Below are 24729 nucleotides of genomic sequence, written 5' to 3' on the forward strand. Positions count from 1 at the left end.
TCTTCAATTGCTCAAAAGTATCTAAAGAGCTTAGTTTTCTAATAATTAAATCAGATCTTAGAAAGCCTTTGCCTAAGTTATATACAGAAAATGAAATGGGGGGAAAAAAGGGAGAGCTCTACCTTTTCTCACATTCCCTATTTATACAACTTTGAAGTCTTCTATAAACTCAGGTGCTTTTTCACAAAAACAGAAATAAATCAAAATTTGATCTGAAGACCTAGCATTGTTGAATGAGAAGGATTTTGTCCCATCAGCATTTCTACCCACATGATGTCCTCTGGAGAATGAGAAGGAGGAAGGGGGAGGGCAAAACTTGTAAGGCTCTACTATGGCACCAGCTTCCATAAGCTAGAGGACCACAGCATAGAAGATACCAAGTGCTTCTGTATATTACTTTTACATGCAGAGAAACAGAGTTTTATTTCTCAAGAAATAAAAAGAAAATCCTCCTCTTCATTCAATTGACTTCAATCATGGTACTTTTTTTGAACATATGAATGTTAGCGACTTGGAATGCCAACCTCCACTCCCATCCTCATTACTATTTTGTCTCTTCAGGTTCAAGATGGTGAGCTCTTCCTTTAATAATAAATATAAAATGACACAATGAGGGTTTCTGCAGAGCAAACACACATAATCGTTTTTAACTAACTAACCAGCCTTTTGCTACTTGGTTGGATACTATGGATGTCACCTTATATGATGATAGTGTTTCTGTACAACTTTAATTAATTAATGCAAAAAAATTTATTAAGCAGCTAATCTACACCAAGAATGATTTCTGGAGGTGGAGATACATTAGTAAACAAATCACTGATAACTGTCCTCCTGAAGTGTGTATTCCAGTGGTAGGGCCAGGGTTGGGAGTAGTGTGAAGAACTTGCAAGAGATATAATAACACAGTTACATAGCAGGATAGAAAGTTATAAGTGCTACAGAGAAGAAAACAGATCAGGGTGAGAGAAGTATGGAGAAGGGGGTTTGGACTGCAATTTTAAACAGGGAGTTAGAGTAGTGCTCATGTATCTGTAGAGAGTGATAATTGAGCAAGGATTCAAAGTAGGCAAGCTTGAACATCACCATCTTTCTATACTGAATAACTATCATTCTGACAATGGTTAAAGGAGTTCAAAATGGTTTTCCTTCTTTCTTTTCTTTTCTTTTGGTTTGTTTATTTTCACTTGGGAGACATGATTAATTTTCTATTCTTGATGAACTTATTTTAAAGTAATTGGCAGTTTTATAAGAAAGTATGAACTACTGAACCTAGTATCTGTATATAATTAAACCAAGTCTAGAATTGACCCATTATACAGGTTATGTGATTGAAAGTCCAATACATAAATACGTTGCAAATATTCAACTGAGCATAACTGAATATAGCTGAGTGATATAATTTAAAGACCCATGACAGCAAAAACCAGTGTACTTTTGTCCATGCTGTATCTACTGGACCTACAACACTCCTTGGCTCATGATATGTACTCAACAAACACTAGTTTGTAGGGTTAGTGGGGCTGAGTATAAGTAATGGAGACTTTTGAGATTTCAGGCTATCAGTGATGTTTGACTTTTTCATGTGCTCCAGGAGCAGAACTGGACTTTCAACCTAACCAAACTCTTTAGAAAACCTTATTATAATGAAGCTTTTCCAAATGTATATTTACTGCATCTGAGCTGTTGTCTGCATTTAATATTTTAGAACCACGGTCCCCAACCTTTTTGGCAACAGGAATGGGTTTAGTGGAAGACAATTTTTCCAAGAGAGCATGGGGGTGGGCATTAAATTCTCATAAGGAGTACGCAACCAGATCTCTGTCTTGCACAGTTCACAATAAAGTTCACACTCCTATGAGAATCTAAAGCCACTGCTGATCTGACAGGAGGCAGAACTCAGGCAGTCATGCTGTCTTGCCCACTGCACACCTCCTGTTGTGCAGCCTAGTTCCTAACAGGCCACATACAGGTACAGGTCCATGGCCCAGGGACTGGGGCCCTCTTAAAAGAGGAATTGGAACGTAGTTTATACTCAGCTATATTTTCTTTTCCTTTTTTTTCTTTTGCAAAACAGAGTCTCATTCTGTTACCCAGCCTAGAGTGCAATGGCACAATCATGGCTCACTGCAATTCCCACCTTGCACATTCACCTGCCTCAGCTTCCCAAGTAGCTGGGATTACAGGTTCCTGGCACCACACCTGGCTAATTTTTGTATTTTTAGTAGAGATGGAGTTTTACCATGTTGGTCAGGCTGGTCTCAAACTCTTGACCTCAGGTGATCTGCCCACCTCAGCCTCCCAAACTACTGAGGTTACAGGCATGAGCCACCATGCCCGGCTGTATTTTATTTCTCTACCTCTCGAATCAGTAGCTGATACTGTGTTGACAGATCTGGGGAAAGCCAATTAAAATGCCTAGACACAGAAACTTAGAACTCCAACATTTAGTCAGTTTTCTGCAATTGCAGTAAAATATAGAAAGATATAACCATGTTAACCATGTAGATCTCTTCTCCTGTCTTGTAAAGAAGAATAAACATCTCCTATACACATGCTAACTCTGGAGATTTCTTCCCTGCAAAAGTATCTTCCTTCAGGAAACCACAGTGAGGTGGAGATTGGAAGTGCAAGGGCCAGGTTAGGGAAGATGTCATTTACTAGAGTTTCAGATGTCATCTGCAGCTCAATATTGCCGGTTGTTGTAACTCATTAGCAGACACTAAGCCATTAATCTATTAATTGGTATGTTCACATCTATGTTTCTTTTCTTCCCCATGTAAGCACAGAACATAGCAAGTCCTCTGTATTACACTAGTTGTCTAAAGGCACAGAAACATCATCTTTAGAAATTCTAAGTCCCAGAAAAGTCCATGTTATTTTTCTATGTACAGCAGCTGTATACATGAGCTCCTTTAGGGCAGAAATCATATCTTTTCAACTTTTTATCTTATGAAACTCAATAAATGGCAGTTAAATGAAACTACAGATGAAGAAATGCAATGTTTTGTTTTGCTAAAGAAAACTGTCCATTAAAATTGGGAATTAGAAATTATGACGTGCTTGCATGAGAGTAAAAAATCATGGCAGTTGCTTGTAACTCATTAGCAAACACTAAGCCATTAATCCATTAATTGGTATGTTCACATCTATGATTCTTTTCTTCCCCATGTAAGCCAAGAACATAGTGAGTCCATATCAAATGCCATTGATAAATAGGCATTAATCAATAATCACAATTGAGTACACTAGATAGCCATGATGACTGCATTTAGCAAACAACTGCTCTATTTCCCTTTGGTCTGCAAAAATATTTTTAATGGTTACAAAAATTATGTCTTTATCACATAATACATTTTATTATCAAATTCTGGTTTGAAAAAGGGACTGTTATTAATGAGAGAAGTTAAATGACATGCTTGATGTCAAATGAAAGGCTTACAGTGAGAGACAAAGAGGACATTAATAAAATCAAGATGATTTGCTTCTCAGACATATCTTACTCCCGTAACTGATATGCTGACAGTTACAAACCCAATTCATATAATTATCACAGCATAAAGAAGACATGTTTATAAAGGTCATTTGTAATGTAAAATAAAGTGGTCTCAGCATGTCCACTATGAGCAAATGCTGAAACATTACCCATTTAATGAATATTAATTATATATTAAAACCTAGAATTAAATACATAAAAAAGAACAACTGCTGTCTAGACTCAGGAGAGATACTATTCAGGCAGTAGTTCTGATACTTGATCTGCCATTTCAATTATTTTAAAGTGTTCCAAATATTTATGCCACAGGTTTTGAGAAAAATTTTCTTTGTTTTGCAGAAGTAAAGGATGAGGGATTTTTATGCCCTCCCCCCAAAATGAGAACCAAAGAAGTACCTGTAGAATTGCCACCTCATTACGAAGCTGGCTCTCTTGTTTTGTTGGAAATCTTAATTTGTCAATGATTTTAATAGCTACATCTCTTCCTGTTTTACGATGTTTTCCTTTAAAATGAAAAAGGGAAACATAAGTATGTTATTAAATATCATCTATATTAAAGAACACTAAAATTTGCAAGGACATTTAAAGAAATGATAAACATATTTCACTGAATAAATTAACATTTCTAAAGAGCACTGACATATATATATATATATATATATATATATATATATATAAAGATTTCATTATTCTAAATCAAATATATGCTTTAAAATTAAACATAATTTAGAACATGAAAGAATTGGGGCACTGAAACCTATATGTATCAACAGTCTGGTATTTTTTCCATAAAAATATATGCTTTAGAAACAGAATATTGAGCTATTTAATATAGAAAATATTGTATCACTAGAAAATTAACTTTCCTTTAGAAAGTATATATATATATATTTTTTTTTACAACAGGGTCTCATTGTGTCTCCCAGGCTGGAGTGCAGCGGTGTGATCTCAGCTCACTGTAATTTCTGCCTTCCAGGTTTAAGTGGTTCTCCTGCCTCAGCCTCCCGACTAGCTAGGATTACAAGTACTTCCCATCACGCTCGGCTAAATTTTGTACTTTTGTAGAGATGGGGTTTCACCATGTTGGCCAGGCTGGTCTTGAACTTCTGACTTCAGGTGATTCACCTGCCTTGGCCTCCCAAGTGCTAGGATTACAGGCGTGAGCCACCCACCTGGCCTAGAAAGTATAATTTTAAAGTCCTTATAAGATAGTGCAAGTTATAGGGCAAAGAATTAAAGTCCTGGCTGTGTCACTTATTAGCTGTGTTTTCTTGAGCCAATCACTCACTCTTTCTGAATTCTAGGTTCCTCATCTACAATGAGAAGATTGGATGAAAGAAGGCATGTAAAGTATACAAAGTAGCCTGGTAACTATGCACACTCAAAAACTGTTAGGCATTATCATCATCATCATCATCATCATCACCATATAACAAGCCCTTTATGTACATGACAACTCATTTATCTACTACAACAAACTTTTCCGCAATTCTATGGGGCACCCCCAAGTTATTAACTTCTACACTACTATATTGTGGTAGGTACAAAATATAGTAGTGTTAATTGAATCTGAAAATAAGAAATGAAAATGAATCAGAAAATAGAAATGGAAAATGGATCTAATTACTCAAACTTTTTGGCTACATACAAACTAACTTGAAATTCCAGTCTTCTACCACTTGTAAATCTAGTGTTCACCCACCCTATGTCCCACTCTCACTATTTCTTCTCTTTCCAGGCTGCTTCCCTTCACTTTCAAATCGCCTTGTGTTCAGAGTCTGTACTTCCTTAACATCATCTTTTACTCTCTGATTCACTGCAGTCAGTCTCTATTTCAACTCAGCCATTTTCCTGCAAGTACTCTTGTCAAGGCCATGACTTCTTCTCTACTGCTTTGTCACTGCAATACTTGGCCTCTCTTCTGAGACTCTTCTCATCCAGTTTACCCCATTTGTGTCTAGTCTTAATGTTTCAGTCTTACATGTGGAGGCCTCCTCCTATTCCTGGTCTTCAGTGTTGAATGTTCCAAATTATCTGGCATCTGCTGGTCTCTCTACTCTCATTTGTCACCCGTCTCACCCCTACATGATATGCAGTTATGTATATTTATGATGATCTATCTACCATAATTTTTTGCATGCAACTATTATACCACAGAGCAATAATCGAACATTTGTTCCCTTCTATTATACAGTTATGCATTAACAAACAGTACAATGGTTAGTGGGTCATGATAGGTTTCTCATCAAAAAAATCACTGGAGCATTTTATAAGGCTCAATGTTACTTTGTAAAACAGAGCAGAACTTAATTAGTTTTTAAATTAAAAATTACAATATCATATGGTGATAAATAAATTGAATGGGACACTGTCATTATTTCAGAGCACCCAACCTCACCATAAGAAATAATTTGTTAATGATAATATTAAGAACTGAAAGTTAAGAGGTCATTTTATGGGGTAGGTAAAGCATTAATATTAAATGTTTTTAAAGACTTGAAAAATGCCCTTTAACTGACTGTAATCCAAAACAGCAGAATTTAGAATAATAAACTTACCAAAGAGCTTGATAATAAAAAATTAGGTAAAAACTTGATATTTTACCTCAGAAATTAAAAAAACAAATCGAACCTTAATGAAACAAACCTATTGTTAAAGACATTAGAAAGCTAAATTTAGTTTTATCTACTAACATGAATAAACTTCCATAAAGGTCTGATTAAGTCTGCCAAAAGAAAATGGAATTAATTTGTTTACAAATCACAACTTCCTTGTTTTCTCAACATTTTGTCTGATAAACCAAACTACTTCATACTATGTGTAGAGTTTACCTATGTTAAAGTGAAAGAAGATTTTTCAGGAGTACAAAACTTCCTCTTTCAAGACAGAAATACACCAATTTTCCAGATAGTAACTATCTCAATTTTTTTAAAAGGCAGAACAAGAAAGATACTCACACAGACATATATCATATACACACATAGGTCTTCTCTTTTATGTTTTTCCTGGAAATATTGCTTTTCTAAATAAAACTAGTAAAAATTTTAAGTTCACAAAAATACTTAGAGAGATAACCTACCTCCATAAACAATTCCAAATTGTCCAGAACCCAGTACTTCATCAGGAAAAATCTGATATACCGTGCTGATGTCCTAGAGGTACAAGTTCAATGAGAAACAAACATGAAGCAGAACAAAACATTAGTCCTAAAAAATTATATAACTGTATTAATATATCATAAATATTAAGTATTTTAAAAATAAATTATAGATGCTAGATGAAATTTGAAATGACTGTAATATTCAAAGCATACTCTTTAATTTATGTAATAATGTAATGTTTTGAAAACAGTTCTGATCCTAAGTGGCAGAGGTTTCCTAACACTCTAGCACATATGTTTCATTAGAATGAAATATGACTAAAAACCATACAATGTGATTTACTGTAAGTATCAAAAAAGATATTTGCCTGTTGAGATGGCTATTGGGAAATTTCATTAAATAATCATGGTTCCTAATCACATGTCTGTGTGAATCCTGCTTCCAACCATTTCTCCCTGTATGGCTAGACTGGAAAGGTTGCTCCCTTATTAGTCACCCACATGCAGATGAAGTGTCGGAAGAGGAGGCTGAATCACCATGAGTGAGCTAGAGATGCTGCAGAAGGATGGCAACCCATATGAAATTCTCATGTGTGAAGTAGCTAAACTTGTCCAATTTTATCACTTCAGGAGGTAACAAATTCCAAAAGTCTAATTCTTTCTCTTTGAAATAATAACTGCTGAATAAAGCATCTTTTTAATCTATGCTTTACAGTCTGTGATTTCATCAGACAATTAAATCACAAGGTAATACTTTTTTCCTTTATATATTCCCATTACATCCCATCAGATTTTCCACCTGTCTTCTATTTATATACTTTGACTTTATTTTTTTAAGTCTTTTAACATCAAATCCTACCCTCTCCGTATCCTATAAACCCTTATCCTTTTCCTTTGTCCTTCCCCATAGAAAATAACTACAAGTTGTCTCCATCCTGTGATTCCTCCAAAGTACCCTCAGGATGAGTTTGTGGCTGTCTAGGGACAAAACAAGTAATATTAACACTATTCTATTATTCTGAGTTCAAGCTATTTCATCTGATAAGAGAAGTGTTCTTTAGGCTTTCTGATAACTCAATGGCTGGTCCAGAAATTTCAGTGGACAACAGTGGCTGAATAGGGTGGAATAACTCCACAGCTATCAGGCATTTCCCAAGAGGTGTATAGAGCAACTTGTATTTCCTAAAATGTCTCTGGCTAAGCAAGGGAAACAGGAACCTTCAGAAAAGAAACTTCTTTAGGAATCGATCTCATGATTAACCTTCACTATGACGTTTACCTAGTTCTCTCTAATTCATATTTGGCTATGTGTTTACTTTATGCCACTTTACTGTAGGCTTCAAAGACATAGTAAGGATTAATAGAGTTTCATGAAGATAATATTTTTAAACAAATCTTTAGGAAGTGTAAGCTGTAAACTGCATTCTTTTGGCCATAGGTACAGCAGGCAAAATAGAGAAAATGCTCTGGGTCATAGGAGGAGGTAGGAAAGGACTTATTACTTTTTGGTTACTTACAGAGGAATAAAACATAACAAAGCAAACATAAGAAAGACTGTAAACTATTTCATAACATGTCTTATCTACAATTTTCAAAAACCGAGCTGCAATGACGGAGTTACGTGGCACAGGTGACTAGGGTGCTAAAATGAGAACCCACAAGATTTGATTTATGCAACTTTCTTAAAGTCTTGATGTGTACAAGTGACTATAAGAGCATTTTCAACTCCTTGTCATATTATAGCACTTCTAGGTATCAATAAGGAATGAGAACAATGGCATTTTTAAGCTACTCATGCAAATTGAGAAATGTATCTTATTTTGCTTGTGTATTTATTTACTGTGTAATATCAACCATTACAATTCCAGTACCAAGCAAATATGTGAGAATTTAGGCACCAAATTTTAGTTGCATAATTGAGATAAACAGATATTTGGTTCTATATTACAGAATCGATTATAGAAAAATTACTAAACAAATCTATATAATTTAACACTTCTAAAATCTTACAGAAAAAAACCTAAATTCTATATCGCTTTCCAAAAATTACCAAAACATTAACAACTTTTATATTAGTAGGTACATACTTACCACATTTTCTTGAATCTGGCAATTTGATACCGAAATACTCACAGCTATATCTCCTGCAAATGCATGTTAAACAACATGCACACAAAAAGTCAGTAAGAGATGTAATAGCAAAACAAGTAAATATATGTTTACAACTCATCCTGCAAAAGTGATTTTAAATAAATCCTAGCAATTAGGTTTTTCTAAGAAAATGTCATTAGAATATTTATTTCCTTTGAAAATTACATGTTCACCCTACTTGGTTTTGAAAAATAACATTTTGTCAGTTTAGAGTTGGGAGTCAGAAGGACGTGGATTCAAATACTGGCTTTGCTACCTCACAGCTTTGGTACAAACTTAGACAGCTTAATCTTGCTGGAGAGATACTGATTTCCTCAGTTGTAAAACAGACAAATCATTAAAGTCTACCTGTTGGAACTGAAGTAAGCATTAAAATAGATATCTCATGTAAAGTGCTTAGCACCAAAATAGGCAAATATATTCTATTAATATGTATTTTGATTGTAGAAATAAATTAAAAAATTGTGACAGATCAACAGATAACACTGTAATGTAAAAAAACAAGTTAATTCATAGGTTTCATTATGAGTAACCATTATGAAATTTAAAAACCACTTTTTTATACAAATACTCCTCTAAAATTTCTTCTTTAAAATTCATCCTCAATACTGGATCTAGGTTGCATTTTAGCAAATGTATCGCATTCTATTAATGAATAGAGATTTCTTCCTGGGATAAAATGATCAAGAATTACCAATTACCATGTACTCTGCAAATCAAATATCCTTCACAAAATACTAGGTGAGATGTTTTTAGGGAAATTTATTAATGCAGATTTGCAAATAACAAGACTTGCATTTCATGTCAAGCTAAAGCTGACTAGATTACTTCTTCTTCGTCTTATTTTTTTGAGGGCAGGGTGTCTCTCACCCAGGCTGGAGTGCAGTGGCTTGATCTCAGCTCACTGCAACCTATGCTTCCCGGGCTCAAGCAATTCTCCTGCCTTAGCCCCCAGAGTAGCTGAGATTACATGCCAACATGCCTGGCTAATTTCTGTATTTTTTGCAGAGACTGGGTTTTACCATGTTGCCCATGCTGGACTCAAACTCCTGGGCTCAAGTCATCCGTCTACCTCAGCCTCCCAAAGTGCTGGGGTTAGAGGTGTGAGTCGCTGAGCCTGGACAGATTACTTCTTTTACAATCAATATCTCTAGAGTTCTGTAATTGCCTAACATATAGTGTTTACCCAAATTTGTTAAATTTTAATATAAAATAGCTACAATAAAATAGGTTAATTTAACAAACTAAACATCTTAGTTTGTGCAGCAGCTTTTGTTTAGAGACCCTACATTCTCCAATAAACTAAGTCATCCCCAGGGGATCTTTCATCATTCTGTTCTTTGGAAGGGCAGGGTACATGTTTACTAAGCAAGGGGTAAACAGATGATGAGCTTTGGGCTATTTAGAAAACTGTGACAGACTCACTGTGCAAGTTGGTTCCTGTACCCACGGACGAACCCTTGGGAATGACAGGCATGAGGGCATGCTGGATGGCTATCTCCCACATCCTGGCCACATCTGCACCAACACCACTGGTGAGGACACTGTTATTTGGTGGTGGACTGGAAGGATTGACCACATTTTCTCCCACATAATATACTACATTTGCTGTGGTGATTTCAAAACAATGAGGATTGGCCCCATTAGGAATTAAAGCTGAAGTTTTTACTGGTTCCAGAGATAAAATTTCGGATAAAGGAATTTCCTGTGAAAGAAAGAAAGTGCTAAATGTAGTTTATCAAAAGTATGTCAACTTTCAAAGAAAATTCATGCCAGGAACATGAATAGCCATCATTTATATATAGTTTTATACTATAAAACACAGAATATTGCTAAGCAAAATTAAAAAATACATTTACTATGGGAAACCTTATCATTTCCTTTTTCTAGAAAATGTGATTTTTTTTTGCTATGTTCATGTAGCAAAAGTAAGTATGGTTAGAAATAATGATTTTGACTCTTCACCAAAATCGAACATTAAAAAACAAATAATAATTTTTATAGCAGTGAGGTAGAATCACAACACTTTTGAAATGTGTTTAGGTAGACAAGGCTATTTTTAAACTGTAACCTATTCTTTAAGGCACTGAAATGAATCATATAATTTGATTCAATACATGTTAATGTAATAATATAACTAAGTGAATAGTTTAAGTGAAGACAACTACAGGGATTGGTTTTAAAATAGTTTTTTTTTTTTTTGAGATGGAATCTTGTTCTGTCACCGAGGCTGAAGTGCAGTGGCCTAATCTTGGTTCACTGCAACCTCTGCCTCCCCAGTTTCAAGCAATTCTCCTGCCTCAGCCTCCCAAGTAGCTGGGATTACAGGTGCCCACCACCACACCCAGCTAAATTTTGTATTTTTAGCAGAGACAGGGTTTCACCATGTTGGGCAGGCTGGTCTCGAACTTCTGACTTTGTAATCTGCCCGCCTTGGCCTCCCAAAGTGCTGGGATTACAAGTGTGAGCCACCATGCCCGGCCAGTTTTGTTTTTCTTTTGAGACAGATTCTTGTTCTGTTGCCCAGGCTAGAGTGTAGTGGTACAATTTAGGCTCACTACAAACTCTGCCTCCTGGGTTCAGGTGATTCTCCTGCCTCAGCCTCCTGAGTAGCTGAGATTATAGGTGCATGCCATCATGCCCGGCTAATTTTTGTAGTTTTGTTGAGACGAGGTTTCACCATGTGGGCCAGGGTGGTCTCTAATTCCTGACCTCAAGCGATCTGCCTGCCTTGGCCTCCCAACGTGCTGGGATTACAGGTGTGAGCCACTGCACCAGCCAATACTTATCATTTTTAAGGCAATTAATATTAAAAAAAATTAATCACTACCTTGTCTTCCAGGAAATGTGGAGTGACTAAAAAATAATAACTTTTAAAACAAAATGTTTAATTTTAAAATTAGTGAGGTTTCCATTTTCTGTGACAGCTGTGTAACATGGACATGGAGAATCAAATCAACTATTCCAAAGCCTACATTCATTTTGAAGGAACAAGTATCTACTGTCTTCTCTATGAAGTTTTTTTTTGAGTTGTGTTTTACTGGGTGATATACTATGCCACATCTGTGTTACTTAATGGAGAGGGACAGAATAAAAATTGCTGCCATTTTTTTCTCTAGAGGAAAGTGCTTGTTTTTGATATTAACAAGCATGGATAAATTATACAATGCTTCTTCACCCCTAGCAGTATGCTAGGTGTAGTGATATCAGGAGTTTACTTTGAGCTGATCTGCTGTGACCATTAATTTTCTAGTTAAATCACACATTTCTGCCAAAATATTCAATCTTCTCCTCTTTCCCTCTCCCTGTCAGCTCATGGTAGCAGAAGCACTCCCTGAAATGTAAAATTCACAGCTGAATCAAGAGGTCACAACCTGAATCCCAAGAAATTTGTAGACTATAGAGAAGGAAAACAATAGTTCCTGGAGGAAGCACAACAAAGTAATGTTTGTTGAATGTATTTCATATTTCTTATACTCTACATTCCCATGAGAAAGCAATAAGAAGTATAAAACTACAAAGAAAGTGACCCCCTTTACCTTGTAGTACCTGCTTCCTGTGTCATTTTGAAAGAGGGTAATACATTTGCTATCCAACCTCCAGTAGTGCCGTTTCCGCTGAAACAGATGTTAGATTCAAGATCTTTAAAAAAAAAAAACTTAAAAAATATCCACGGTTGATCAAATAAATAGATTTCGCCAATGGAGACATAAGATTTGAGGGTGGAAAGTGTATGGGCTTTGGAAAAGGCAGACTCACGCTCAATTTCAGGCTCTAGAAGTTGACTATCACGTCTGATACATATCTGCATTTATGTTAGAGGGCCATGAGTTATATAGAATATGAAGTATTAGCACCCAGTAAGAGCCTGGAACTCACAAAGTACACAGTAACAGAAAACACTAAATGTATTAAAATTTTAAGCTTCCTTGACTGCTTAAAGGGCAATGGTGGATGTATAGTCTATAATAAATTAAGGTTTACTAGGAGATGCATGTTTATTATACATGGTCATTATTTTAGGACGTTTAAGAAATGCCATGCTAATGTTGCCAGGTATTCTCTCTTCCATTGGCAATGGGGAAATTCTGAATGTTAGAGTAGAAGAAAAGAATATTTTGTTGGATAGTAATTTTGACTCCATGACATCAACATAAAGTCAGGGGAATGCATCAGACAACCAACTCTACCTTCTCTCCAGCTCCCCACAGATCTGACCACTACGATTTGGTGATCAGGTTCTTCTTCATTGTAGGTATATCTTTCAGGATTTTAGGGTGTGTGTGTATTTTATCTTATAATAGACCAAAAAGCTCTATTGTTATTCTAGTCCATAACAGATTTTAGAGCAGTGAAATATATTAAATATATTATGCCATGTCTAAAAAAACCAGGCGGTAGTCAATAGAGCCCTATAATACCATGTAAGTCTTCTCTCTCTAACAGAGATGGTCAAAATTATAGTTAGATCAATTAGGTACAGATGTCTATTCATCTAGTGATTCTATAGGTAAGAGATGAGAAAGCAGTAACAGAAATCAGCCAATGTCAATTTAACTTTGAAATGTGAATCAAGTTGTTCTCTCTTACATACATACATCACAACATAATTCATCAACTATTAGGAAAATCTGGAGATGTGAACACTCAGGGTGCAGGCTTACAATGTTCCTGAATGGGCCAGTTCTTCAGTGAAAACTTAATTAAGGATTTAGGACCCTTATTCCATGACCACATCAGACTCTGCCCCAAGGCTAAGCAAATCTAGAAAACATTTATCATAACTATCGTATGATAGTTATCACTGTTTTATTCTCTGCCTAGTAGGCAGTGTTCCTTTTAAAATTCTAAATCACAGTGGAGCATTCTGAAAGCACATACTGTGGCTTCCACAAATGCTATAAAATGACAGGTAGACATTTCAGATAATCAACGTCAATGAATTTGTTTGCCTTAAATTGCTTTCCACATTTTTTCCTAACTTCATTGCTTGCTCAACTACATCTGACACCTAGCGACTGTAATGCACCCTACCTAATCCTGTGCCATGCCTATGCTGAGGTTTACTCTGAGTAATGCAGGTATCTCACAGTCCTCACAGGGCATTGGCAACTCCTCTAATTAAAGCTAGCAAGGCAAGAGAACATTGTTTCCTCCTCTAATTAGAGCTACCAAGGCAAGAGAACATTGTTCCCTGAGGATCTTACCAATGTGTCCTTGCTGGTGTAGTGGACCATCCATCCTTCTTTCATGACTGTGCTGCTTTTCCTCTTCGTGTGTTTGACAGATTGCACTACCCTCATGAGTGGGATGTTGTTGCTTGTTGATGGACTTGAGAAGTCAAAATAGTGTAAGAGAAAAAATATTTTCAGGTACATTTTATGTATTTTCATGCATAAAATCTTACGTCAGCTAATCCAAAGTGAAACTTTACAAAAATTCACACTTCATTATTAGTACAACGTATTGTCGGGCACTATGGTTCTGAAAGTGGGTTACTCTGAAGAGTGATAGGCACTTTATTTATACACCTCAAAAAATCCAAAAGCTGGGTAATAAGCACCTCATTTTTCTGAGGTCACACTATTCAGAATCACACATAAAAGCTTACGTGCTCATTTATTTCATATTATAGGTACATTATCAATCACTTATAGATTACATTATTCAATATGAACTTTAGTTTCTCTGTATAATGTCATAAAAATTGGAATCTGCTAGTCTCTGTTTCTTCCTCTTCATCCCTCCCTCCCCACCTCCCTCCCCACAGCATGAATGAATATATATATATATATATATTTATATGTAAGTTCCCCTGCTTCTCTCACCATGCAAACTCTTTGGTACTAAAGAAATATATGTCTTCAAAAGACAGGTCATAAGACAATTATTTCCCACTACTTTAAAAATGTTTATTATGCCATTAAATGGAAAACAAACCAATCATTTTATTGCTCTACTCTCATGAACAATTTCTGTTTGTCAATAAACATGGCATTTGTAAAATGGACACAGCAGTTTCAATATGCTTTATAATATAAATCAGAGACTGGGAAACATCTTCTGTAAAGGGCCAAGTAATAAATATTTTAATTTTTGCAAAATACCTAACTTTACCAATATAATGCAAAAGCAGCCAGAGACAATATGAATGGGTTTAGCTATGTTCCAGTAAAACTTTACTACAAATTGGGCAGCAGTCCAATATATGTCTTGGTGGCCATATTGTGCCGACTCCTGATATAAAAAGTGGGGATCATCCAGTAACTAAAAGCATAGATAATTAGATAACAGAAATAAAATTGCACATACTTCTGAAATAATATCAAGAACATGAAGTATATACAAACTATGATATTTGTAACAGGGGCCAGCTAATAAAATAAATGGTGTCTGATAAGTTGGATCCTTGATCTTTGTTGTTTCTACACAATGAGCCTCTAATTAAATACTAATTTAGTAATAAACTTGTGAATGGCAAACATGAGTATCTCTCACATGCAGAAGAAAATGGGTCAGTGAATGAGGAGATGCTAGGAAAGGATGGAAACCACACTTCTCCCAGGGAACCCATACCTCCTAACTTCAAAGGCTCTCATCTACAGCACATATGTCATTCATAAGAAAATAAACATGCACTTCATATTTCTACTATAATTGATATAAATATCAAAGAAGTTAAAAGAGAAAATACCACTTGTGGTCCCCCTGTTGGCTGAGGCTGGGAGTGCTGCTCTCACCTGATGGTTCTGTTGGCATCCTCGTGGTCTGGGTCTGGGTCTTGCATCTCCCCACTGTCGTTCTGGCACTCTGCCATTAACATCTCTGCATCTTGGACCATTGCTTCTTCCATGTCATCCATGAGTCCACTGTTCCTTTCGCTATCATTGTCATCACTCCCTTCTTCCATGACCACATCAGACTCTGCCCCAGGACTAAGCAAATCTAGAAAATTATTTTGACCCATAAAGATAAGCCTGGAATCTTGGAGCCAGGGCTTAAGAGACAGTCAGGTGATCCTAAAACAAATCATTTGGAAGCCCCAAAATGGTAGTTCTGTGAAGTTTCTTTTCTTGTTTGTTTTTTTTTTTTTAACTTTTATTTTAAGTTTAGGGGTACATGTGCAGGTTTATTACACAGGTAAACTTGAGTCATGGGGGTTTGTTGTACAGATTATTTCATCACCCAGGTATTAAGCCTGGTACCCATTAGTTATTTTTTTCTGATCCTCCCTCCTCCCACCCTCCAACCTCAAAAGGTCCCAGTGTGTGTTGTTCCCCACTATGTGTCCATGTGTTCTCATAATTTAGCTCCCGCTTATAAGTGAGAACATCTGGTATTTGGTTTTCTGTTCCTGCATTTGCTAAAGATAATGGCCTCCAGATCCATCCATGATTTTTAATTTCCTTTTTTATTTCAGTTTATATGTGTCTGAATTTAGGAGAGATTGAATATGTAATGTTATAGGTAGGTGCTTGTTTTCTGTGTTCCTAAGCCTGAAATCATGAAAAGTCATGAAAAGCCTTGGAAGGAAGCCCAGGCTGGGATAGAAGCAAAATGCTAGAAGGCAAAGTGATACAAGGCCCAAGTGCCTGGGAAGCTGATCATATTTTAGAAACACAGCTCTGGTGGGAAAAAAAGTATATAAGAGGATGACAGAAACTTTCACACGAAAAAAGATTCAAGCCACTGATTCTTACTATTGAAGTAAATTTTTAAATCATGAAATCCAATATATTAAGTTGGTCACAAGCTACAGCTTGTAAATACTAAGACATTTGATATCTGAAGTAATATTGAACACTGTCATTATATAGTTGATGGCAATGCTAAAAATTATAATTACTAACTAATGCAAAGTACCCATTTTAAAATTAAAATGTAGATTAATGAGAAACCCTAGCATGCCAAGCTTGGAAAATTCACATTTTACCAGATTTTTCTGAATGTATGAGAAAATACTATTTCCAAGTAATCAACAACATCAAAAACTGTTCTGTTTCCCTTAGTTATAGTTATCAAGTACACACTGACGTTCCCTAAGCCTGAACAAAGTCAACACCACATGCCACAGAAAGTGGAAAGATCGCCAAGCTTTCAATTTTGGCAGCTAATTCATGAATCTCCAAGCCAGAAACAAGTGTGAGAATGTTTTCCTGGAGAATTCTTTCTTCTTCTTCTTTTAGGTACAGCATACATTTCTTCTAGAGAAGAAAGTTCTAGAGCAAAAATATTCATCCTTCAGCTTTTCAGCAACAAAAATACTCAACTTCTTTTTGTGGTCTTTTATAGCCATTTTTCTTTCCAGAGGAATTGGGAAACTGGTATCAGACTAAAGGTATACAGAAGACCACTATCCACAGAGAAAACTAACCTGAGATTCTAAGTCAAATATTTTGGTAGTGCTTGAAATAAAAAGGGCAGAGGAAAAGAGACTGAGAGCTATAACTTGTAGGCATTCCAACAACATCAACATTTCTGGACAAACTAGGTTAAGAGTATAAGATAAGAAAGCTGGGAAATAAATTATGGCTACCCAAGTTTTCAATACTAGCTGTTCACCATGTAAAGATCATGAAAGGCTCTTTGATGGTTATCAAAACTCCATGGATGCTTTTCTATAGTAAAGAAGAACAAACATGAGCCAAAATTTACTTTAGACTGTGTCTGAAATATCTGAAGCAAAACCAAAAAAAAAAAAAAAAACCCTGACTAAAATCATCACCCCCACACTCTCTAATAGGGAAGAAGCACAGACATGACAGCTGATCTTTCACCTACCTCCATTAATGGTCACTTCACCAAGGCAGTTGTTTGGTACTTTTGGTGCACAACGTTTATGGCAGTTGAATCTGCAATCTAATCCCAATGATTTCAAATGAAACAAAATGAGACTTTGTCAGAAAGAGAAGTAGTAACCAGAAAATAGTTATGTCAAATGAAGACAATCAAAGTTCGACTAGTGACAAAATCTTTCTTACCTTTGCACTGCAAGCCCTGCCTGAAAAGCCCCTTCAGAAGCTTCTTGCAGTACTGGCACACCGTGGGCCGGGTGTAGGAGTGGATGACGAATGTGTGTGGCACTTTAACTTTAGACATCAAAATCTTGTCAAGTTGAATTGGTCGTCCAATGTATGATTGAGAATTTGACCTCTTCTCTCGACCAATATATGACTCCGATGGTGACTTCTGCTACATTTTGAAAAACAGTAAAAGAAGTCAGATGTAAGAGGCTATTTGATTTATATATCTATACATTTTAAGATCTGGGTTTACTCTTGTATTTAGTACTTTGATCCTTAATAATACGAAAGAAATAATACTATACTTCAGTTAATTAATACAATTTACTTCCTTTCCCCATTTCTATTTGAGTTAACGTGCTTATATAACAACAACAACAAAAGAATTGGAGATCAGAATATTTAAACATGATTTCTAGGTTTCAAATATGTTTTTGCTTTAAAAAGGTCATTTTAACACAGAAATATAAAGTTGGAGACAAATAAACACTGACATATTATATTGTTGACATTTTCTACAGAATTACATGCACATAGTAAATACAAGCATTGAAGAAAGACAGAAAATAAAAAGTAAATGCCTTCTGTTTGCCCTAATGGTATTTCATTGAAAAAAATGCTGTATCCCAGCACTTTTGGAGGTTGAGAAGGGCAGATCATTTGAGGTCAGGAGTTCAAAACCAGCCTGGCTAACATGAGGAAACACCATCTCTACTAAAAATACAAAAATTAACTGGGTGTGGTGGCGCATGCCTGTAATCCCAGCTACTCAGGAGGCTGAGGCAGGAGAATTGCTTGAACTAGGGAGATGGAGATTGTGGTGAGCCAAGATTGCACTACTGCATTCCAGCCTGGGCGACGAGAGTGAAACTCCGTCTCAAACAAACAAACAAAAAATGCTTACAGCTTCTTTAGATTCCCTAAAGAAAAAAAATAAATATAATTTAAAATTTTTCCTCAACCATATGAACAATAAATATTTTTATTACTGAAAACAGAACTAATATACTATACGAGGCATACAAAAATGGATGTTTGGATATAATTATATCTCTGTGCACTTTTGTCCAACATTTTGGAATTAATCAGCCCAGCATATAGATTCTTAAAAATTAAATTGACTAAAATTAACTGTGTTTTCAATGTTTTTGGATAATTTCATGATAACTCATATCCTGGGATATATTTGAGAATTATCAAAATTATGTATTTTAGAATCATCAGAATAAGATCAACCAAATTACTTTTGAATTGTTGTTATAATTATATATCTCATTTACATATCTCAGTTACTAAGCTCCTCCTCTACAGCAATAACCGTGTTAGGTGCCTTAAAACATAGGCCTTATTATCTACAGTTGAAGCATCTAAGCTCATAAAGTTTAAATACATACCTTTGGGTCAAATGCTAGTAAATAGTGGAAGCAAAATGCAAACCTACATTTGTTTGCCTCCAGAGCCCTTGTTTTTTCATCATCCTCAGTTAATTTCTAATTTGAAATAATTACTGATAAGGCAAGCAATAAATCATATTTACATACAATTTCCATCCCTTTCAATCCCTATCTGCATCAAAAGGTTAAATGCTATTGCCAAAAGTGAAAAGTACGATTTGCAGATTTACTAGCTACAGTAAAAAGAAACTTAAAATGAATTTCTACACAGGAATATTAGGCCTACAGTTATATTCACAATCACAATTCCATAAAGAAAAACTGTAAAGCATAATTATCCTGGAAAGGTTCAACTCTTGCAGAGAAGTCTAAGGAGACTATAAAAGTAGCCAAAGGCTTGCCAAACCAGAATCATGAAAATATTGAAAAAATGCCTTCAATGGATTTAAATAATAATTAAATCAACAGGGTAAGGTCCCTGTTCCAGTGTCCTTTAGTAAGTGTAGCCAATGGGCCAGTTTTAAGCATAGACAAAAATGAAAGCGGTATTTTTCCATAGTTGGAAAGTTTTAACACTCAGAATAAAAGGTAACCTAATGTCACACTGTCTTAGCAGACTTAAAATGTTCTCAGATTTTGAAAATCCTATGAAAAGCTGGCCAAATCACTGTCAGTCATTTTCCTTAATGTAAGATAACTAACTCTAAGCTGTGCTAACAGAGCCAGTTTGACATTTATCATACCATAGTGCAAATTCATTAGAAAAGCAAGAGGGAAGCTAGTAAACTGAATGTTTTCTTTTCATCCAACATAAACACTACCATAAACTACAAGAAATAGAATTACTTTTGAGAGGTAATTTCACTTATTACCTTTAAGGCAAGATTACATAAGAAATTTAAAAATCTTCCATGTTTAGGCAAAAGAAATTGGCTGTCACTCCGTAGCCCAGAGACCATGCTATGCACAAATTCAAGCAATAATGAGATTTACACAGCCAGCCACATATGCCCTTGGCACAAAATATGTAAGTTATGGTGTAAACTATGTAATTGCAGTGTCAGAAATTGATTTTAATAACATTAATAAAGACGGCCCTCATACCATTCATGCCATTTTAAATTTTAAAATCAGATAGCAATCCAACCAGACTTATCATTACCTTTTTTATAGTCCCAAATATAAGTAATCATTTTCAATATGGCCCATATTTCTAAATGAAAAAGCACAGCTTTACAATCTTGAGCCAGGGTGCAGGCATGGTAACTTACCTTGCAGAAATTGATTTACCACTGGAAGGAGATTGCTTGAGTTGTTTAATTTTACTAGATAACAAACACCTTGGGAAAGGAAGAGGGGAGAAGCTGTCTGAAGTCCCGTTTTCAGTATTTAATTCTATGTTTCTCAGCGTGTACATGCACACATTTGTGTGTGCTTTCCCTTTCATGAGGCAAATTTAAAAAGCAAAAACAAAAAAGACTGGGTCATTATCTGATGATTACCTAAGCACTTATAGGTATTTTAGCCTTCCTTCAATCAAAATGTAAAACTAGTACTTTGTTGACATATAACGAATTATACATAATATAGAATATATATATTATCTAGACTATATTATATAGAATATATATATTATAGAATAAGGATTATATAATATATTGTATAATATATTCTATATATATATAATATATATTCTAGAATATAATCCTTATTCTATAATATATATATTCTATATAATATAGTCTAGATAATATATATATTCTAGAATATATATATATAAAACAAATGGCTATGAAAAAAGGCCATTTTCCTGTAATATATATCATTATTTACCTAAATGTTTAAGACCGACCATTTCTGTAAACCTGCCATAATTCCTTTAAACAAATTCTTAATGATGTTATCACAAAATCACAAACTAAGACCAAAAGATTTTCAGAATCAGTGACACATTTTTCATTAATAATTATCAGTTATTTTAAACAAAAATATAAAATTTCAATTATGTGAAGTTTTATGTGAAGGCATGTACACCATAAAGCATAATTACAGTGTGTTTTTGTTTGATATATCAAGCTACTGAGCAGGCCAAAATCCAGAAATTAATAGTTTTCAAGGATATTATAATTTTAAAAAAATCTCACTGATCTTTGGACTTTATGATACTTTCCACAGGAAATTCGATAATAATTCAAATCATAATGCAGACAGAAATAATTGGAAATGTTTGCATGAAATACATTATTATACAAAGTAAAGAGATGTCATTATACATCAAGTTTATATGTTATAGAAACTTTATTATACATAAATAAAACTCAAATTCTTCATTAACTTACTTCATTTTCTTGGCTTACTTGTATATTTAGCTACAATGTGCACATTGTAGCTAAATATACAAGGATGCACAGTACTTTAGAGTTTTAAATAACACTGCTCTTTAAAGTTAAATATAATAAAGAGAAAATTCTTACCCATCAACACTATTGAAGAGTTTTAAAAATTATTATTATACTTTAAGTTCTGGGATACATGTGCAAATTGTGCAGAACTGTTATATAGGTATACACATGCCATGTTGGTTCGCTGCATCCATCCCCCCATCATCTACATTAGGTATTTCATTTAATGTTATCCTTCCCCAAACTCCCCACCCCCTGCTCTTCCTCCTCTAGCCCTTCCACCCCCGCAACAGGCCCCAATGTGTGATGCTCCCCTCCTTGCGTCCATGTGTTCTCACTATTCAACACCCACTTATGAGTGAGAACATGTTGTGTTTGGTTTCTTGCATTTGTGCCAGTCTGCTAAGAATGACGGTTTCCAGCTTCATCCATGTCCCTGCAAAGGATATGAACTCATCCTTTTTTATGGCTGCATAGAATTCCATGGGGAATATGTGCCACATTTTCTTTATCCAGTCTATTATTGATGGGCATTTGGGTTGGTTTCCAAGTCTTTGCTATTGTAAACAGTGCTGCAATGAACATACATGTGCATGTGTCTTTATAATAGAATGATTTATAATCCTTTGGGTATATGCCCAGTAATGAGATTGCTGGGTCAAATGGTATTTCTAGTTCTAAATCCTTGAGGAATCACCACACTGTCTTCCACAATGGTTGAACTAATTTACACTCTCGACAGTATAAAAGTGTTCCTATTTCTCCACATCCTCTCCAGCATCTGTTGTCTCCAGGTTTTTTAATGATCACCATTCTAACTGGCATGAGATGGTATTTCAATGTGGTTTTGATTTGGCAGTTCTCTAGTGACCAGTGATGATGAGGTTTTTTTCCATGTTTGTTAGCTGCATAAATGTCTTATTTTGAGAAGGGTCTTTTCATATCCTCCGCCTACTTTCTGATGAGGTTGTTTGTTTTCTTCTTGTACATTTGTTTAAGTTGTTTGTAGATTCTGAATATTAGTCCTTTGTCAGATGGGTAGATTGCAAAAATTTTCCCATTATGTTGGGTGCCTGTTCATTCTAATGATAGTTTCCTTTGCGGTGCAAAAACTCTTAAGTTTAATTAGATCCTATTTGTCTATTTTGGCTTTTGTTGCCATTGCTTTTGGTGTTTTAGTCATGAAGTCCTTGCCTATGCCCCGAATGGTATTGCCTAAGTTTTCTTCTAGGGTTTTTATGGTGTTAGGTCTTTTGTTTAAATCTTTAATCCAACTGGAGTTAATTTTTGTATATAGTGTAAGGAAGGGGTCCAGTCTCAGTTTTCTGCATATGGCTAGCCATTTTTTCCAACACCATTTATTAAATAGGGAATCCTTTCCCCATTGCTTGTTTTTGTCAGGTTTGTCAAAGATCAGATGGTTGTAGATGTGTGGCATTACTTCACAGGCCTCTGTTCTCTTCTATTGGTCTATATCTCTGTATTGGTACCAGTACTATGCTGTTTTGATTACTGTAGCCTTATAGTATAGTTTGAAGTCAGGTAGCGTGATGCCTCCAGCTTTTTTTAAATTTTGGCTTAGGATTGTCTTGGCTATTCTGGCTCTTTTTTGGTTTCACATGAAGTTTAAGGTGTTTTTTCCCAGTTATGTGTAGAAGGTCAATGGTAGCTTGATGGGGATAGCATTGAATCTGTAAATCACTTTGGACAGTATGGTCATTTCACAATATTGATTCTTCCTAATCACGAGCATGAAATATTTTTCCATCTGTTTGTGTTCTCTATTATTTCCTTGAGCAATGGTTTACTGTTCTCCTTGAAGAGGTCCATCACATCCCTTATTAACTGTATTCCTAGGCATTGTTGAATGGGAGTTCACTCATGATTTGGCTCTCTTTAAGTCTGTTATTGGTGTATAGGAATGCTTGTGATTTTTGCAAACTGATTTTGTATCCTGAGACTCTGCTGAAGTTGCTTATCAGCTTCTGAGATGATAGGGTCTTCTAAATATACAATCATGTTGTCTGCAAATAGAGACAATTTGACTCCCTCTTTTCCTAACTGAATACGCTTTATTTCTTTTTTCTTACCTGACTGCCCTGGCCAGAACTTCCAATACTATGTTGAATAGGAGTGGTGAGAGAGGGCATCTTTGTCTTGTGCCAAATTTCAAAGGGAATGCTTCCAGTTTTTGCCCATTCAGTATGATATTGGCTGTGGGTTTACCATAAATAGCTTTTGTTATTTTGAGATACATTCCATTGATACCTAGCTTATTGAGAGTTTGTAGCATACAGGGCTGCTGAATTTTGTCAAAGGCCTTCTCTGCATCCACTGAGGTTACCATGTGGTTTTTGGTTTTGCTTCTGTTTATGTTTATAGATTTGTGTATGTTAAACCAGTCTTGCAACCCAGGAATGAAAGTGGACTTGATCATGATGGATAAGATTTTTATTTGCTGTTGGATTCAGTTTGTGCGTATTTTATTAAGGATTTTCACATCAATGATCATCATGGATATTGGCCTGAAATTTTCTTTGTTAGTTGTGTCTCTGCCAGGTTTTGGGGTATTAGGATGATGTTGGTCTCATAAAAGGAGTTAGGGAGGATTCCCTCTTTTTATATTGTTTGGAATAGTTTCAGAAGGAATGGTACCAGCTCCTCTTTGTGCCTCTGGTAGAATTTGGCTGTGAACCATCTGGTCCTGGACTTTTTTTGGTCGGTAGGCTATTAATTGCTACCTCAACTTCAGACCTTGTTATTGGTCTATTCAGGGATTCAACTTCTTTCTGATTTAGTCTTGGGAGGGTGTAAGTGTCCAGGAATGTATCCATTTCTTCTAGATTTACTGGATTATGTGCATACAGTTGTTTGTAGTAATCTCTGATGGTAGTTTGTATTTCTGTGGAATTGTTGGTGATATCACCTTTATCATTTTTTATTGCATCTATTCAATTCTTCTCTCTTTTCTTTTTATTATTCTAGCTAGCATCCTATCTATTTTGTTGACCAAAAAAACAGCTCCTGGATTTATTGATTTTTTTGAGGGGATTTTGTGTCTCTATCTCCTTCAGTTCTGCTCTGATCTTAGTTATTTCTTGTCTTGTCTTCTGCTAGCTTTTGAATTTGTTTGATCTTGCTCCTCTAGTTCTTTTAATTGTGACAT

At 35.4% G+C, this 24729-nt stretch overlaps 1 protein-coding gene and 1 long non-coding RNA gene across 6 annotated transcripts in view; one reads left to right on the top strand and one right to left on the bottom strand.

Annotated features, from left to right (window-relative positions):
- LOC118144907 (uncharacterized) overlaps window positions 1-7467 on the top strand; it is a 246738-nt gene extending 239271 nt beyond the window's left edge. The window contains exon 5 of the long non-coding RNA XR_004729801.3: window positions 4798-7467. This is a non-coding gene — a long non-coding RNA (uncharacterized LOC118144907). The remainder of the gene's footprint in view (window positions 1-4797) is intronic.
- PRKD1 (protein kinase D1) overlaps window positions 1-24729 on the bottom strand; it is a 386482-nt gene that overhangs the window by 41231 nt on the left and 320522 nt on the right. For 3 of the 5 annotated variants that reach the window (XM_035260258.3, XM_009005881.5, XM_054239835.2), the window contains 9 exons: window positions 17726-17936; window positions 17526-17603; window positions 15485-15689; window positions 13952-14075; window positions 12284-12361; window positions 10170-10449; window positions 8685-8737; window positions 6573-6645; window positions 3890-3996 (listed from right to left, as the gene is read on the bottom strand). In XM_035260258.3, the coding sequence (XP_035116149.1) occupies window positions 3890-3996; window positions 6573-6645; window positions 8685-8737; window positions 10170-10449; window positions 12284-12361; window positions 13952-14075; window positions 15485-15689; window positions 17526-17603; window positions 17726-17936 (1209 nt within the window). The remainder of the gene's footprint in view (window positions 1-3889; window positions 3997-6572; window positions 6646-8684; window positions 8738-10169; window positions 10450-12283; window positions 12362-13951; window positions 14076-15484; window positions 15690-17525; window positions 17604-17725; window positions 17937-24729) is intronic. The other 2 variants (XM_035260257.3, XM_035260256.3) reach the window with 1 other exon arrangement.

This window comes from Callithrix jacchus, chromosome 8 (assembly GCF_049354715.1).
Source record: "Callithrix jacchus isolate 240 chromosome 8, calJac240_pri, whole genome shotgun sequence".
NCBI lineage: Eukaryota > Metazoa > Chordata > Mammalia > Primates > Cebidae > Callithrix > Callithrix jacchus.